General features: G+C 38.5%; 1 protein-coding gene across 1 annotated transcript in view; it reads left to right on the top strand.

The window, feature by feature from the left end:
* Ptar1 (protein prenyltransferase alpha subunit repeat containing 1) overlaps nucleotides 1-3,443 on the top strand; it is a 34,142-nt gene extending 30,699 nt beyond the window's left edge. The window contains exon 7 of the mRNA XM_028764103.1: nucleotides 692-3,443. Within this exon, the coding sequence (XP_028619936.1) occupies nucleotides 692-1,037 (346 nt within the window). The 3' untranslated portion in view covers nucleotides 1,038-3,443. The remainder of the gene's footprint in view (nucleotides 1-691) is intronic.
* Nucleotides 3,444-17,051: the final 13,608 nt, after the last annotated feature.

The raw sequence follows: 17,051 nt of genomic DNA, 5'->3' as shown, positions 1-17,051 counted from the left end.
GTGGAAAGAGAAAGCTGACTTCTGTATTCTTCTGTATTCATACCTCTCTCTCTCTCTCTCTCTCTCTCTCTCTCTCTCTCTCTCTCTCTCTCTCTCTCTCTCTCTCTCTCTCTGTGTGTGTGTGTGTGTGTGTGTGTGTGTGAGAGAGAGAGAGAGAGAAAGAGAGAGAGAGAGAGAGAGAGAGAGAGACATGCACACACATGAACGTACACGTGCTTGTGAATGAATGAATGAATGAATGAATGAATGAATGAATGAATGAATGAATGCAATAGTGATATCCTCAGAAAGGACTAGGTAGAGGTTATGAACAGCATCTCTAGTCTGGAGAAACTGTTTACTGTGATTTGTTTTTAAATTACTTGTAAGATTCTAAATCAAGTTGGTGTTTTGTTTTATATAATAATTTATGGTGAATATTGAGCTTTGACTGTTTCCAATTCACGTTAGAGCTGAAAACTCGCTGTGATCCAAGTAAATGTTTATTGAGAAGCCCTTAGAGCAATGCGGTTTTCTCATGCACCAGCCTGAATGAGGGGTGAAACCCTGAGATCTCTGACAGTTATTTTCCCCCAACAGTTTTGGATAATGAAATGGGTGTGGGCTAATACTGTATATTAGTTATCGCCTTCTTTCGCCTGAGAATTTTGAGTTTTGTCATGATTTTCTCCCCCCCCCTCCCCAATCACAGGCGGCACATCTTCTACCTTCAGCATCACTTAAATGGCAGGTCTCCTGTCAGCCTGACTCACCCGTCACCGCCTGCAGACTGCTCTGGGGGGGCTTTGAATGACTTGCACCAGATTCCAACAAGCCCTCAGCTATCTCAGGCAATGGACGTGGACGGACTGAGTGACTCTAGCAAGCAAGGCTATTCCCAAGAAACCAAGCGCCTGAAGCGGACCCCAGCTCCAGACTCCCTAGGCCTAGAGATGGAGCACAGGTTTATTGATCAAGTATTGTCCACTTGCCGGAATGTAGAGCAAGCCAGGTATGCCAATGCATACAGGAAATGGCTGGTGACTTTGAGTCAGTGAAAGGGGTGGATTCATCCTAAGAAATTCCCTGTAGTGCAATATTGCTTTTCTTTCTCAACGCCATAGTTGCATGAACTGACTGGCTAACTATAAACTGTATTCTTCATCGATAGCTTAAAAGTCTATAAGAACCTTTTGTTTTATTTATTTTGTTAAGAGCCGGCATTCCTTTGGGCATAAGATAATTGTATAGTTCCTTCCTGCTAAACAGTGTCTTAATTCTTTTTTTTCCTCTTTGATCCATGGCTCTCGACATCCATCCTTGGGCTTCTCGTTTGTCTCTTGAGATTGGCTCACATGTTTTACTCAGCTCAGTTCAGTTGCTACATAGACAGTTTCTTTAAAAATTGAAAATTTATGTTGCAGTTCAGCTTAAGAATATTAATACATATGCAGAAGAACTTGCTCTAATTGCAATTTTGAGAATAAAATGGCTAGATGGGTGGATGTGAGAATGTCAGCCACTTCTTTCTCAAGCATGCTCTCCAGTTATCCACTCAGAACCAAAGCCAGGAGTGTTGGAATTTATATAGAAAAAAAAAATGCTTCCAATGTAATCTATTTTTTAAATGATTATTTAAAAGAAACTAAACTAATTTAAGAGTTTATGTAATTGTAGTACTGAAAAATTATTTTTATTACTAGTTTTGATAGATTGTTTTTACCTCATATTTGGTATATGCCAAAACAGCAAGTCAGCCCTTATAAAATAAATTCTTTTTTAAAAATTCCACAAATGCCATTTTTAGTTATTACTATTTTGTCCTTCTAAAGTCACTCATGTAAGTGGGACATAGAAATGTAGTCCTGTAAAGCTTTTTTTTAAAAAAATAAATAAATAAGTAAGTTACTGAGGTTATACTGGATAAACTGCAAAGTTTTTTGTCAAGTGGCTAGTCAGAGTTTACTGGCAAAACCTAGGGAGGAAGACTAGTTTTGAGCATTTAGTTCAATTTTTACTTTTAAAATGAAACAACGCTCTTTGATACAAAATTCATCAGGGATAAGTACCAAAGTCCACACTTAGCTATATCTCAATAACAAGGGCTGTGTTGTTCAGGTTGGAGAAGAAGGGTGGGAATAGATCCAGTCCCCTTTCTTACCACATCCACCCCTTCGGGTGAGCTGTGATTCCTCTGTGTGTACACCTTCTCTTTATCTTGCCAGTCCATTCCGTACTTTACATCACTCACTGGGCTGTAGTTTTTTCTCATGTTCTTTTTTCAGGGATGCCCACAGAAGCTATTATCACTGTTACAATAGCTTAATGCCTATCTATAAACACAGAAAGTATGAATAAGAGGTGCCCCTCTCAAATTCCCTTTTAATGGTTGTCTTGGTTAGAGTTTCTATTGCTGTAGTGAAATGCCATGATCAAAAGCAACTTGAAAAGAGTTGATTTTGCTTACACTTGCAGGTAACAAATAGTCCATCACTGAGGGAATTCAGGGCAATAACTCAAGCAGGGCTGGAACCTATAGGCAGGAGCTGATACAGTGGCCATGGAGGAGTGCTGCTTACTGACTTGCTCTATGGCTTGCTCATTCAGCTTTCTTGCTTACCCAGAACCACCAGCCCAAGGAGTAGCACCACTCACAGTGATCTGGGCCCTCTCCCATCAATCACTAATTAATCCGCTGTAGGCTTGTTTACAGCAGGATCTGATGGAGCATCTTCTCAATTGAGGTTCTCTCATCTCAGATAACTCTAGCTAGGGTCAGATTGACATAACATAACACTAGCTGTCTCTTGTCCTGTATATATGAAAAATGCAAGGATGATTGCAGAAATCAGCCCAGACATCATGTTTGGCATGTTCTCCTTTCTCATGCTTGGTTATGTGCATTGCAGGCACAGGGACAGAAGGAAAGACAACCCTCCTGCCTTGCTCTGGTGGACACTTGTACTTGAGTTAGGCATACTGCATTAAGAGAAAAATAAACTTTTACTTGGGCATCATGCTGTTATTGGGTGGCAGACTGCTGAGCTGGGTGACACTTAGGAAACCAGAAAGAAAATTTCTACTGGCCCCAGTAGATAGATCTTGCTTTCTTGGGGCAAAGTTGTTTTTACTATCTTGTAATATTTAGATGATAATATACTTGCCATTGTGAACATAATTCCACAGCCTTCTATATACAAAGCATATTTTGAATTATTAAATACCTCAGGTTCTACATGGACCTCTATAGGGAAAACCATTACGTGATGTGTAGGTCCTTTGAGATTGAGAATTGACACAAATGACATGCAGCTCTTGTGGCCAGACCCTGTCTTGACTCAGTCTTACCTTTTCTTCTCAGCATCCTCTTTAGTGTCCCAAATAATAGGGCTTATCTCTGATATAGTATATGTCAGGACATGAGCATAGGCTATGCCTTATGGACATCAGATACATGTTTATAGCGCTTCATGCCTTTTTATATCTCCTACTCAGCATCTTGATCATCTGGGTGCCGGCTGCCTTCTTCTGAGGCTCAGCCCACGCCTTCCCAAAGCTGTGGTGAAGTCCTCTAATATGCCGTGGTTGCATCTTCCTAGTAAAGCTGGAAGTAGGTAGTAAAAATGCAAATATCTAAAAGATCCCATTTCCGTGTGGGTTTTGTATGCTACATTATTTCTGAAATTAGCATTTTCAAGTGTTCATTCACAGGACTTGGGATTTCCCTGTAACTTTTCCCTAAATGTTTGGCATTTACCCTCACTAGCAAGCTACTGTGTCTTTGACCAAATGAATTCATGCAGTAGAAAAAAAAATATGTCTAACTTAGGGGCTTATTTAGTCCTATTCTTCTTCATATATATTGCTGTTAAAAGAAAAAGATGCTTTAGATGGACACATTGCATCTGATTTTCCTCCTGTGGATCAAGAAAACCATTGACACACAACAAGCAGTAAGATCCGTGATCTTCACCATAACCCCGCCCTACCTGTCTTTGTTTTTAAAGTCTGTCTATTTTGGTAATTATATTGCCCAATTATATCATATGCCTTGCATATCATAAGGACTTAGTAACTATCTATTAATGATTAATTAGCTTTTTTGAAGAAAGGAAAGATTTCTCTTGCTCATGAGTGATGGAATAATGATCAGGAAATTAATGAGTTATAAGTGAGTGATGTCATTCTTTCAGAGAGCTCACCGGTGTAACATCAGTGAGCTTTAGATTTGGTGTCTTCATAACCTTGTTTAGATTTGTTGACGCTCAGCCGTGAGATGGAGCGCTAGAATTCTCTTAGCTGTTCTTTGTCTACACTAAAAATTCTCAGTCAGTAAGATCCACTCGATAGGAATATTGTTTTCTTTCACTAGATGGTGTTGGAGAGCAGATCTTGCATACAACACCAGAGGCACATTTGAGCAGCAGGGATAATTCTTGGGTTGTAGAGACCTGTTGCTGTGTATGTGTACAGGAATCATCCCGATCCCCAGCTTGAACTAGGACCTAGTAGGTACTCCTTGATCCTGTGTGGGTCACTTTTTAAGTCTAAGGGTTTTATACCTTCTTAGAAGCTCTGTCACCTTTCTTACTCAAATGGCACAGCTCTAACTTAAGCTAAACAAGTCATTAGTACTTTTCGTTTTCGTTGGTGCTGAGGCTCAAGCTCAGATTTATTATCAGTCATAGAAGTAAATGTGTACAGATCATCACCAGAAGCCACTTACAGTTTCAGAAAAGGGCTATGTAACATACAGTGTAGAAACAAGCTTTTGAGTTTATGTGCAGCGGTCTGTAGAAAGCATGTGGTAGACAATATTACTTCAGTAATGTTCAGCTCCTCTCAGTTCTGTGTGTGTGTGTGTGTGTGTGTGTACATGTGTGTTCATGTACAACTTGCTACAAATTGTCAGTCTTGCAGTTTTCTCTTACTCAGCACAAGGTGGTGTGTGACATGGGCCACATATAACTTCAGAGTAGAACCACCAGGGAGCATCTCAGTTGGCTCCCTGAGTTAGGGAAGATTCAGCTGTAAAACAAATAGTAAATAATCCATCCCCTTTTTCTTCCTCCAAAATGTTTTTTGGGTTTACTGTTATTTTCCTACTCAAAAATTTTACCTTAAATTTTCAAATACTTTATTCTAAAGTTTTTTTTAACATTGTGAAAACCATATATCCGTCTTAAATGAAACTGTAAACCCAAGCAATGTGTTTGTTCCCCCCACCCCTGACACACATAGTCTGTAATGAGCTCCTACTTACTAGAGAAGCATGTTGGGGTACTGGGAATTTTCAGCAAACTCAGTTTCATAGAAGCAGTAAGCAAGAAGAAAAACAAAAAACAAAAAAAAAAAAAACAAAAAAAACGACCACAAGAATTCCACATACTGTCATACTGTCTTCTTTAAAATAACTACATTGTGTTAACCTGAGTGCCTTTCTAACTTCTATGAGTGGTACAAGGTTATCTTATGCTGAACTCTTGTGTTTAGGGAGTAAAAAGTGTAGAAATTTTATCAGCTTATTGTGTCACAGTGAGATATACTGACCGGAGAAGATAGGATCATTTGATTTATATTTCATCAATTGGCAATTTTTCTGTACCCTACCAATAATACCAAGAGTTAGAATTAATTCTCTGTCTCTCTAACAGATAACATTTTGAGTTTTGGAGGTATCATACTTACAGGGAAGTCTGTGCATTATTGAAGACATACAAAAGCTATGCAGCCTGAGCTTGAAGAGAAGCAGGCACCCCATGCACTGCCGAGACAGAGAGCAGGTGTTGTCCCAAGTGACCCTTTGCCTTATTCTAAGAACCTGCCTTCCTCCCAAATTCAGCCATGGGGGTAGGATAGTTAAAGGGGGAAGAATGGGACTGGCTAATACCAAAAGAAAAGGTAAATACTAACATGACATTTCAAGTTTTATGAATTTGTGTGTGGAAGGGGAGGGGAGCCCTGTCAGAGTTCATAATAGCACATAGTTTTCATTATGATTTCTTAAAAATATATAGTAAATATTCCAAAGTGTTTTGCAGAGAATTATTGAATAATACATCTCTATGTTGTGTTCATAGTTGACATAGAAACCAGTGTCTCCTGTGTGGCTTTAGGGTGGGAGGGGAATTCTCAGGCTCCCTACGTCTCCACATTCTCAGGCCATCCCTGTCACCGCAGAACAACTAGAGGCTGTTGGTTTCAAAAGAAAGGGCAGTTAAGTTGATCTGCTGAAGTAACAGTGTGCTTCAAAGGATGTTAGCTGTATGTAGTTCATGCTTTCTGAACAAGAGCATGAGCCACAGAGCTGACCCTGGCATTTATTAGGCTGTTGTTAATCTCAGGGTGTAGAAGATTTAATCAATTTAGAACAACAACATTTTATATTCTGTGGCCAAAAAGAAAAAGCAAACTATGCTAATTATTGCTAGCTATTAGTGTGCAAAATCTAACATGGACCATCTTGCGTCTTGTCCTGTAGTTGTATTGAGACTGGTATCATAAATGTTGCCATGAAGAGAATTTCTGTGTTATATTTCCACTCTGGGCAAGTGGAGGAGATTATACTTTGTTTCAGTTGATGTTCTCAGCCTTTAAAAATCATATTGAGGAAAATAGTCACTGTTGTTTTGCAAACCAACAGCTGTTTTGCTTCCTAAGACTTTGTTTTCTCTGCAAATGTGAGATGTAAGACAGACAGACAGGTTTGGGACATCACATAGTGCTGTGCATGTTGTAGGAAATTAACAAATCAGAACTGATAAGTGCTGGAGACGAATATTATTAGCATATCTCTGTCTTAGCATTGTCCACATTTGGGTGAACTGTACAACTTTGTATGAAATATACATTATGTTTAAATATACAAGGCAAGATACACAATTGTATAACATTGCAACCAAAGCTGAGGTTCTTTTTAAGTATCTAAGTGTGTGTGTGTGTGTGTGTGTGTGTGTGTATGTGTGTGTATGCGGTATGCACATACATACATCTAACAAGATCTAGAGATTAGGCTTACATGTGTTTTTTTTTTTTTCACAAAAGATTTTATGCAGTGAGTTTTCATTTTCATATTTGCCCAAAGTATTTTAACTTAAGGCAGTTTTCTTGACAGACAACCTCCTCCAGTAAAGTTGGAAACTGACATGTGTCCATTTGCCCTATTTAAATATTTGTGAAAACTGATTATGGGTTTGGTGGTTTGTATGTTTATATGTTACTCTGTTTTTCTCCCATATTGTTAAGGATTCAGCCTTCAGTTCATGCCTAGCAGTCACTTCCCTAAAAGCACTGAGCAGCACACAACAGATGCTCTGGTCGTGTTTATGAAGTGATGCGTAATACACCTGAGGTTGGTGTGATGTGCCACGGGGATGAGTGCTAATGCCGACTCACAGGACACTCCAACACTCCCCTAGAAAAAGTCATTTGTCCCCACACCCAGTGTCATGTATTTAAGGCAGGTGACTTTCTGTTGGTTAAAGAAGTGGTGGAGATGGAGTGCAGATATGAGCAGTTGTTCAGTAAGTACTTAGCTATTGCTCTAGCATCAGACTAACTTAGCTCACACCAGGGAGACTGTTGCCATCTCTTCACTGAGGAATATATTTATAATGTGATATGTTACACAGTGAAAAATGTTATTACATGACATGAATTATTACATCTGTTTGTTTAGGCTGGAATTAGAAACATAAGATATTATTTAATAGAACCATGGCATGAAAACAGGAGTTGGAAAAAGTTTAAGCAGTATCTCCCTGCATGGGGCACATTTAATAAATGTCTTTAAGTGTCAGCAGCTGAAGAGCCATGCTGCCTTCCGCAGCCCATTTATATGTTGGCATATCCAGTACTTTGTAGCAGAGGTTTTTCATTTCTCTCTAATTCTCAGTTGCTTTGCATTATCTTAAAGGTGATAATGATAACATGGGGAGTTAGGCTGAGTAACTTCATAGAATTTTCTCAGACATGTCATTATTTGATATGAGGAAGAATTTTTTATCAATGGTATTGTAGCTATTCTGAGTTGACCTGATGAAAAGATTAGTCAGTTTGGAAACAGACATTCCTACCTGAACTGTGAGGGACCAAGTGTAGTGCAAGTGTAATTGGGCTTTGCCTTCTGGTACACTCGCTGATGCATGATCATGTATTGGTTGTAGTCAGCTTTGTATTTTTGCTGTATTTTGTTCTAGGAGAGCAATGGGATGTACACTAGACTAGATTACATTACTGTTTCTGAGCTGGAAACAATAAAAAATGAGGTGTCTTAAGTATGCCAAATATTTATATACTGCTATAAAAACTAAGAGGAAGAAGACTTTTCAAAAGTACAGAAATTACTTTTTCTAAACTTCGTATGCTAGTTAATTGTTTAGTTTAACATTATAAAACTGAGGGACTTTCACTGAAGAGAAAGCTCTCAGATACTATATTCTACTATCAGAATTCACCATCTGTGTCAGTTTACATTGCTTGTAGATTTTCCAAAAAGAGCATTCAGTGGGCTGTAGTCAACATTGGACACGCCAGTGTAATCAGGGTACAGTGTAAGATCCCAGATATAAAGTATTAGTGTGGCTAGCTCTTTTTACTGGAAACAACTGTCTTCACTGATAGATACCACTTTGCCTGGTGTGACAGTCTGTACTGAAGTTCCTTTAGCTCTCTATATAGCAATCCACAATTTTAAAAGGATTAAATCTCATGAATTCTTTATAGCTAAAGTGTATATTCTGGAGAGGAGTAAGAAAAACTTTTGTAAAAAGGTATGTGCAAAGTACACTTGTAGTATTTTGGGGTTTAGTACCCCAGGATGATTAAATTATGCTAAATTCTAAGGTTATCACTTGGACTTTTGGCAAAGATTAAATGTAAGTTCTAAGATTAACATATCATGTATTATCTATAGCTGGGTGTTCAATGGAAATGTAATGTGAGCCCCAAAGGTATTACAATTTCCTGGTAGCAATGTTTAAGACATATAATTAACTTTTAATACCATATCCTATTTAGCTTAATCTAGTAAAGCACTCAACAGTAATCACTGTAACAAAATTAAGGAGCCATCTCTCTCCTTTTCCCCTTTATATTAGTCTTCACAGTTCACGGTGTGGTTTGCACTCAGGCGGCCCCTCCCTCCACTGAGGGCATGCTTCGTGCCCTCGGGCTCCACGTGTGGCCTTGCGCTGCAGCAGCAGCAGCAATGCAGATTTATAGGATACAAATATGTAGCTGTTTAAATTTGGGGGTGACAAATGGACATGAAATTTCAGTCCTTTAAGGATTGTTTAGAAAGAAATCTAATGAAGTTTTCCTTCATTTTAAGTTAGCTTTGCTCTAGAAATTGGATCAACTTGATCAAGTTTGCCAAGCATAATTTGAAGAAGAAATCCCGTGCCATGTAAAATACCACTGGGACTGTTGTAAGGTACTGATGGTGGAACAGTAACAGTCTTCAGTCTTCACTGAAGTCTGTCTTGTTTCTTCAACATACTAGCTTGACTTGCATGCTTACTGTATATCTGTACCTGTTTGTTTCCCATTATTTTTGTTATATAATGATGTATATTAACCAGCAGCCCTAGGATTCTAATCTGTGCAGCTGTCTGCCAGAACATAATGATGTACCTATTAAATTGTGATAAGCGGCAGAGAAATAGGTCGAACCATTTTTTTCCCATTAGACTTGTGTTTTTTTTAACATGTGGCCATGTACCAAACCAGCTGTAAATTACTGTATTTCTGTAGAATATGGAAACTGTGTTGTCTTTGATGATGTCTAAGTAAATATTACCTCTCCTAAAACAAGCACTATGTGTGTTTTATCTCCATGCATGTTAAACTTGGCTGCGTCTGTCAAGATGCCCAGCTGACTGCTTTGATTACCTTAGGTGGATGAACTATGGTCTGAACAAAATTGACAGACAACTGATTATCATATATATACAAAGCATAGAACATTAAAAAATGAAACTCAGAGAAATTACATTGTTGATTTAAAAATATATTAACAGTGACAGATTGATTTAGGGAAGTCATTATGTCCAGATATCCTCTGTTTTTATGAATTCAAATGAAGGTATAAAGTGAGATATTACTAGTGTTACACCGTGTCTTGTCTCTGTGCTATAAGCAAGAAATGGCAGCTACTTACACTTCATGAAGAAGCCTATAGACGGACCCAGAAAAGTAGCCAGGGAAGTAAATACTGATTTCGCTCAGAGTTTAGTACTTTAGAAGGTTGTCTGTGGAGAAGGCTTGTTAATGCCGGTTATGTTAGCCATGATATGCTATTGTCTACGCATGTTTGTATAGGAAACAGGCTGTGCAGTTTATTTTTGCATCATTCCAAAGAGCAGGGTGTTTAGTTTTTGTAACTAATGTGGTAGAGAAAGTAGTTTATTAAAAACACTCTTAATTTAGACTAATAGTCGGACAGTATAAATATGACAAAATTGGTATTAGAAAAATGTGTCCCTGGAAAATCATACTGTTTAACAACATGCTTTTCCAAATGCATGTTTATTACTAGTAATGTGGCTGGCACACTGGCTGGCTGAATTAATATGAGGATTATTTGCTGTTGGTCTGCACAGAGCAGACACAGCACTTTGTGCTGTAATTTCAGAGTTTTACCTTTAGCATTGCATTATGTTAAAAAGAAAAGCAAGTTCATGTTTAAAAGACAAACAGCATAGCTCCTGTCTCCCAGGCATTCCTTCCCCAGGGTTGGGCATCGGCTTTAAGCCACAGTGTCCTTGCATGAGAGTCACCCTATCACGTGTGTCATGTACAAGGATAGCAGAAAATGAAGGGCCGCTTGCTCGCTCTTCTAAGTCTCAGAGAAAACAATGATCCACATATGTTCCTCCACAGAAAGAGTCTTGAGTAATATTAGCTTCCAGGATAGACACAAGTTAATGCTTTAAAATCTACGTGTTCAGTATCAAAGTACTCGGAGTCACAAAAGCCTTCATATTCCTCTGGGAGTAATTACGCCCAGTGAAAGGTCTGCGTCCTACCTCAGGAGCTAGTGGGCTGTCATGCTTTGATGTTTTTGAAGTTGCTAGTGATCTAAGCAGACACAATTTTGAAAGAAAATTAGAAGATCATGTAATAAATGGGGTTGGTAAACCCATTATTCACCCATTTGTTTTATTACCAAATAAATTTTGCTATTTTATTCTCTACTTTGGTTCCTTGGGTGGAAATATCCAGTTCTCTGAAGACATCTGATTTGTGTCCATTATATGATGTTTCCGTTAATTCAGTGATGCCATAGGGGGGAAAATGAAGGCGTTCTGTATGGCACATACTGCAGTAGAAAATCACAAAAAGCAACAGTAGGCTGGACAAACTGCTTAGGAGTACCTAATTGTGTGGGAAAATAGCCCACAATTCATTTAACTTTTGGAGTAAGTTAGAAAACTATATATAAAGTAAGGTCCTAGCTTTTTTGAAAACAGGTTTTAAAATGTTCTTTCCAGTCATTACAGAACTAACTTACTGAACAGAGTAAAATTATTGGAGGAGAAAAAAAAAAACCAGTTGCTTTTTAAAGTAGTGTAAGTAGGAGATCATACTTAAACCAGAACACTGATGGAGAAGGACTTCAAAGTAGCTAAGAAAAAGAATTAAGCAAAAAAAAAAAAAAAAAGGAAAAAAGAAAAAAACACTTTTGAACATGAACATTGAAATTATCCTTGTGATAAGAATTATAAGTAAAACATTAAGTTGAGAACTGTAGGTAAATACACACATATACACCTACCAATGTGTGCAACTCTGTGCATGCACACAGTTTTACTCAGGTAAAGCCTTAAAGTTAGACTCCTACATCTAAGAAGAGGGTAAAAAAGAAAGGGGCTGGAGAGGTGGCTCAGCAGCTGAGAGCTCACTGAACATGGTTCCCAGGACCAGCCTAGGGCAGACCACAGCCAGCCCCACGGGATCCAAAACCCCCTTGTAGCCTCTTTGCACAGAGACACTCATGTACACATATCCTATAGACTTACACCTATACATGTAATTAGAAATAAAATTTGAAAATCCTGAAGATAGTGGAACCCTGACCGAGACCAGAATAAGATAAAAATGCAGAGGTTGCTGGCTGGGTTCTTTTTGGTTTTGTTGTTGTTATTGTTTTGTCTTGTTTGTTTTTTTAAAACCTGTGCACTGAAAATGTCTTCACATACACACAGGTACATGGATAGCACTTCTCTGATTATTAAGTGAGAGAAAACTTTGAAAAAATTAAAGTACCCTAATTCATGATTAGAAAATGGCAGAAACTATTTTTTTTATTGTTGATCTATAGATTCAATATTATGTCAACTCCAATGGATTTTCTTTCACAGACATTGACAGGTTATATGGAAATATGGATATATTCACTATCTTGTGGTATTGGTTTCACAAACATATTTGTCAAGGCTTATTAACTGTTGTATATATGTTTAGCTTCATTTATTATATGTGAATTGTACTGTAACGCTGGTAAAATATAAAATATTCTATTGATAATAGTTTGTGTAAAGTGGGTACTAAATAAACAATGTTTACAGAAGTATATAGCAATAAAACGAATTTAGTATAGTTGTAACAATCTTTTAAGATTTATTTATTTTTATTTTATATGTGTGAGCCTTTTGCCTGCATATATGTAAGTGTACTACATGCATGCAGTGCCCCATAGTCAGCAGATTTGGGGAACTGGAACTTCAGATGGTTGCGAACCACCATGTGGATGCTAGGAACTAAACCAAGATCCTCGGGGAGAACAGCAAGTATTCTTGGCCATTGACCCATCTCTCCATCATTTAGCCAAAGCATTCTTGTTACAGAGGCAGCTCACTATAAAGCCACAGTAATTAAACTATAGCCGTATAAAACTACTAGATAAACAGGCCAATGGACAAAATAGGAGTCTAGAAACAGGCCTGTAGATGTTCTGTTAGTTTTTGTCCTGCCCAGGGTACCACACCATTTCACTAGGCAAGTTAAAATGATAGCCAATGCTCTGTCCACATGGAGAGAGGAACAATAATGACCACCTCAGAGAAAGACAACTTTAAATGAACCATGATGTCGACCAAGCAACCTAGTCCATAAAACTATAAAGAAATAAGAGAACAGACTTATAATGAGGAAGGCAAACATTTTTGTTAGGAAAGAAACAAAGGGCACCAATAAGTATCCATTTCAAAAATTAAATGGTGAAACCCAGGTCATATATGCACTGTATGGTTACGCATGCATTCAAAGAAGACCTGAGAGGAAGGCAGAGCTGGGAACCATGCCTGAAGGGGCATAGGAAGTTTATCACAGAATGTAAAACGGGGGACTTATCAGTTCAAAGAACGGCCCTAGCTGGCCTCTGCACCATTGAAAGACTTCACTGGATACAATGAAAATGAGACCTCATATTTCCAGGAAGGTACCTAACAACAATTTCACAGCTAACTTAGGAATATAGTGGAGAAGCAGAACTGGCTCATTTTTCAAAATACCCACCTTTCAGCCAAACTATTACAAAGCACAGATAGAAACAGTGTCTATGCCCAGGCTTAAAAGAAAAATAGGTCCCAGACATGATCTTAGGACAGCCAAACAATAGACTTACTAGGCAAGACATTAAAGTAGCTATTTTAAATAGGTGCTGAAGTGACCAGACTTAATTGAAGAAAACAGAATAACTATTAACAAAGAGAGGATTTAAAGTTCTGGCAGTTTATACTGAAATTTTGCACTATGATAATAATCCACACACTCAAAAAAAACCCAAGGCCTAAATTTTTATAAAAGCTTTTTATTGCACTTTTAATTATGTGTATTTGTAGGGAGGGGATGCAGGTGTCCACAGAGGCCAGAGGAGGGCATTGGATTCGCTGGAGCTGGAGGTACATGGTTGGGAGCCTCCTGATGTGCCAGGGATGCCACTCTAGGGATGTTACCTCTGAGCCGTCTCTTTAGCACCTCATCCCTGCAAATAGTAGATAAAGTAGGAAGACTAGCAAACTTGAAGAAAGTTCAATTCCCAATAACCAAGTGGAGGAGCAGGAGAGCAAATAGAAGACAAGTCAGCAGACCACTGGCACCTCACCAGGCTAGCTGGCTAGAGAGCCACAGGTGAAGAAGAGAGGGAGCAAGGCAAAAGGAATATTGGGGTTGCAATGGTTGCAAACACCCCTCAAATTTGATGAAAGATGAGATGTCTATGATAGGGAGATGAAGGATTTACTTTGGCTCGCAGTTTTAGAAATGTCAGACAATAGTTGACTAGACCATGGCTTTGAGGCTTGATGGGGTTCCAAGTGTCAGTGCTATGAAATACGTAATGGAGAAAACTGCTTACTTCTGGGTCAGAAAGCAAAACAGGTCCCACACTCCCTTTTGAGGGTACACTGGCAAATTTGAGGATGCAAATGAGGTGTTAACTTCTAAAAGTTCCACTGTCCTCCCAGAGTGCTATTCTGGAGCCCAAGATTTGTCACACATGGGCTTTTAGGGGGATATTCATGATCCAAAGCATAACACTAATTTGCAAATCTGGAACTCTAACAAATGATGATGTACTCAAAAAGCAACAACAACAAAAACAACAACCCACCTCAGACAGTCAAAGCCAAAGGAACCCTTAAAAACAACAAGAAAGAAAGAACTTTCTGTGTTAAGAGAGAAGTTGTGCCGTCCCTGCCCCCCGCCAGCCCCCAAGTCTTGGCCATTTGAATACTTGGTTCCTAGTTGGTGGCACTGTTCATGGAGGTTTAGAAAGTATGGGCTAGCTGGAGGAAGTATGTCACTGGGGGTATGTTAGAAGCCTCCACCTATTCCAGTTCACGTTGTCTGCCTCCCACTTAAGAGTTCACGATGTGAGTGGTCAGCTTCCTGCTCCAACTGGCATACTTGCGGTGATAAACTCTAACTCTCTGGAGCTGCAAGTCAAAATAAACTCATTCCTCCATGAGCTGCCTTGGTCATAGTGTTTTTACCACAGCAACGGTAGCTTGTACTGGACTGTTCACTTGTAGCTCTTAGATTCACATCTGGTTTCTTAGCCATGAAGGTGGGACTAAGCATATCTGTGCAAAAAAAAAAAAAAAAAAGCTTAGCTCGGTTTCCATAACCTCCAAACAAAAAAATAAATGATTGGTTTTTCTTTAGATTGCATCTGAGTGATTTAACATTTCTACTTACAGTCTTAGGCATGACTCATCTCTTCATTCTAATTACTCCATTTTGCAGTAATTCTCAGCCTATAGTAGGAGACACCGTACTTTGGTAAGTTAGGACAAGAACAACATAAGTAGGATAGGAAAGAACTACCCAGAAGCAGATCTGTAACTGTTAAAAGTTAAGTGGTATTAATCCTAATGAGGTTGCCATAAACTAAGATGCTAATGATAGTTTTCAGGGTAACCAGTAAGAGGATAAAATATCTAACCACACAAGAAGTGACTAGAATTATACATTAGATAACCAAAAGGAGCTGGGCAGTGGTGGCGCACGCCTTTAATCCCAGCACTTGGGAGGCAGAGGCAGGCGGATTTCTGAGTTCGAGGCCAGCCTGGTCTACAGAGTGAGTTCCAGGACAGCCAGGGCTACACAGAGAAACCCTGTCTCGAAAAAAAACAAAACAACAACAGAGATAACTAAAAGGAGACTGCAGAAGTGTTAAGGAGGAAGAGAGAGTCATAGAAAGTAGTAAAATGACAGAGTAGAACCCACTTCATCAGAAACCAGGTACATCAAACTCTCCCAGACAATGGTCAAGGTGGAAAACATGAATTTCAAAAGGAGCAGCTCAACAGTGAGCCATCATTAGGAGGCAGATTTATATGCAGTGACTTGTACAAATACGCGGAAGGTAAAATAGAAGCAGAACTATGCAAATAGGAGCCAGAAGAGCTCTAGGGACTACGTCCGGATCCAATAAAGTGAGACTTCAAGCAAGACAAGGACTGTTTTAGGAGGTGTATTTTGCTGGTGATAATAGGGCAGTTCATCAAGATGACAGCAATTATAGGTATATATTGAATAATTATGTTATATATATATATATATATATATATATATATATATGTGCAGCCCCACAGTAATGTCAGAATTGAAAGGAAAGACAATATAGTAATAAGAGTTAGAGGGCCATGAGAAGAGCCAAAAATGCTTGCCTCAAAAGCCTGACAACTGATCTAAATTCCCATAGCTTAAATAGTTAGGAGAGAAGAGCATAATCGAAGATGTCCTCTGATGTCAGCACACATGTACCTGCTTCAATACATACACACATATGATAATAACAATTAGTTTTAAAGAACAATAAGTTGGAAATCTTAATACCCAACCTTCAGTAGTAGCTACAACAACTCCGGAAAATCAGGGGAAGAAAATAGAAGTTCACTAATAACACAGATACATGAAAATATAGAAATCATGGTAAAAACCAAATAGGCAGAGTATTCTTAATACTATAATGGTGGTTGGTAAGTCACATATATGTAATTCAGTTAAGAGATGAGACTATATTTAAAAGCAGCGATAGCTATCATGATTTGTCAGTGGATATACCATATAAAAAGATGTAAGTTGTTGCATCAAAAACAGACATCAATTTAAGACATCAAGCTAAGCTTTTATTTCCAGATGGATCACAACAAAGATACCAAGAACACACCATGGGGAGGTCATGATACCCTCCTTAATAAATTGTGCTGAGAAAGTGGATATCCATTCATCTGAAGAAGATAAAGGGCATCAAAGCTTTATCTGATGCCACGCACCAGAGTTTTCTTTCCCTGGAGATATTTATAGGAATATAGCAGTAGGTTTACAAAGCAACCACTCACTGATACATAATAGGTTTATTTCCCACAGTTCTCTGGTATATATACAGTGTTTCCATTTATCGAAGTTGAAAAAAAATTGCATCTTAATGAGATGGGATGCGTTTACTTTTTTATCAAGAATTAGATCTCATCTGAGTATTTGATACCACAGGTTAATAGAGCATCTCCAGTGTTTTTCAGAGTTGATTGATATTTTGATTTTATAACCATCAGTGTTGAGAA

This window comes from Grammomys surdaster, unplaced genomic scaffold, assembly GCF_004785775.1.
Source record: "Grammomys surdaster isolate TR1022 unplaced genomic scaffold, NIH_TR_1.0 141, whole genome shotgun sequence".
Taxonomy (NCBI): Eukaryota; Metazoa; Chordata; class Mammalia; order Rodentia; family Muridae; genus Grammomys; species Grammomys surdaster.
The sequence above is the reverse complement of the archived record's forward strand: the minus strand, read 5'-3'. Positions and strand labels throughout refer to the sequence as shown.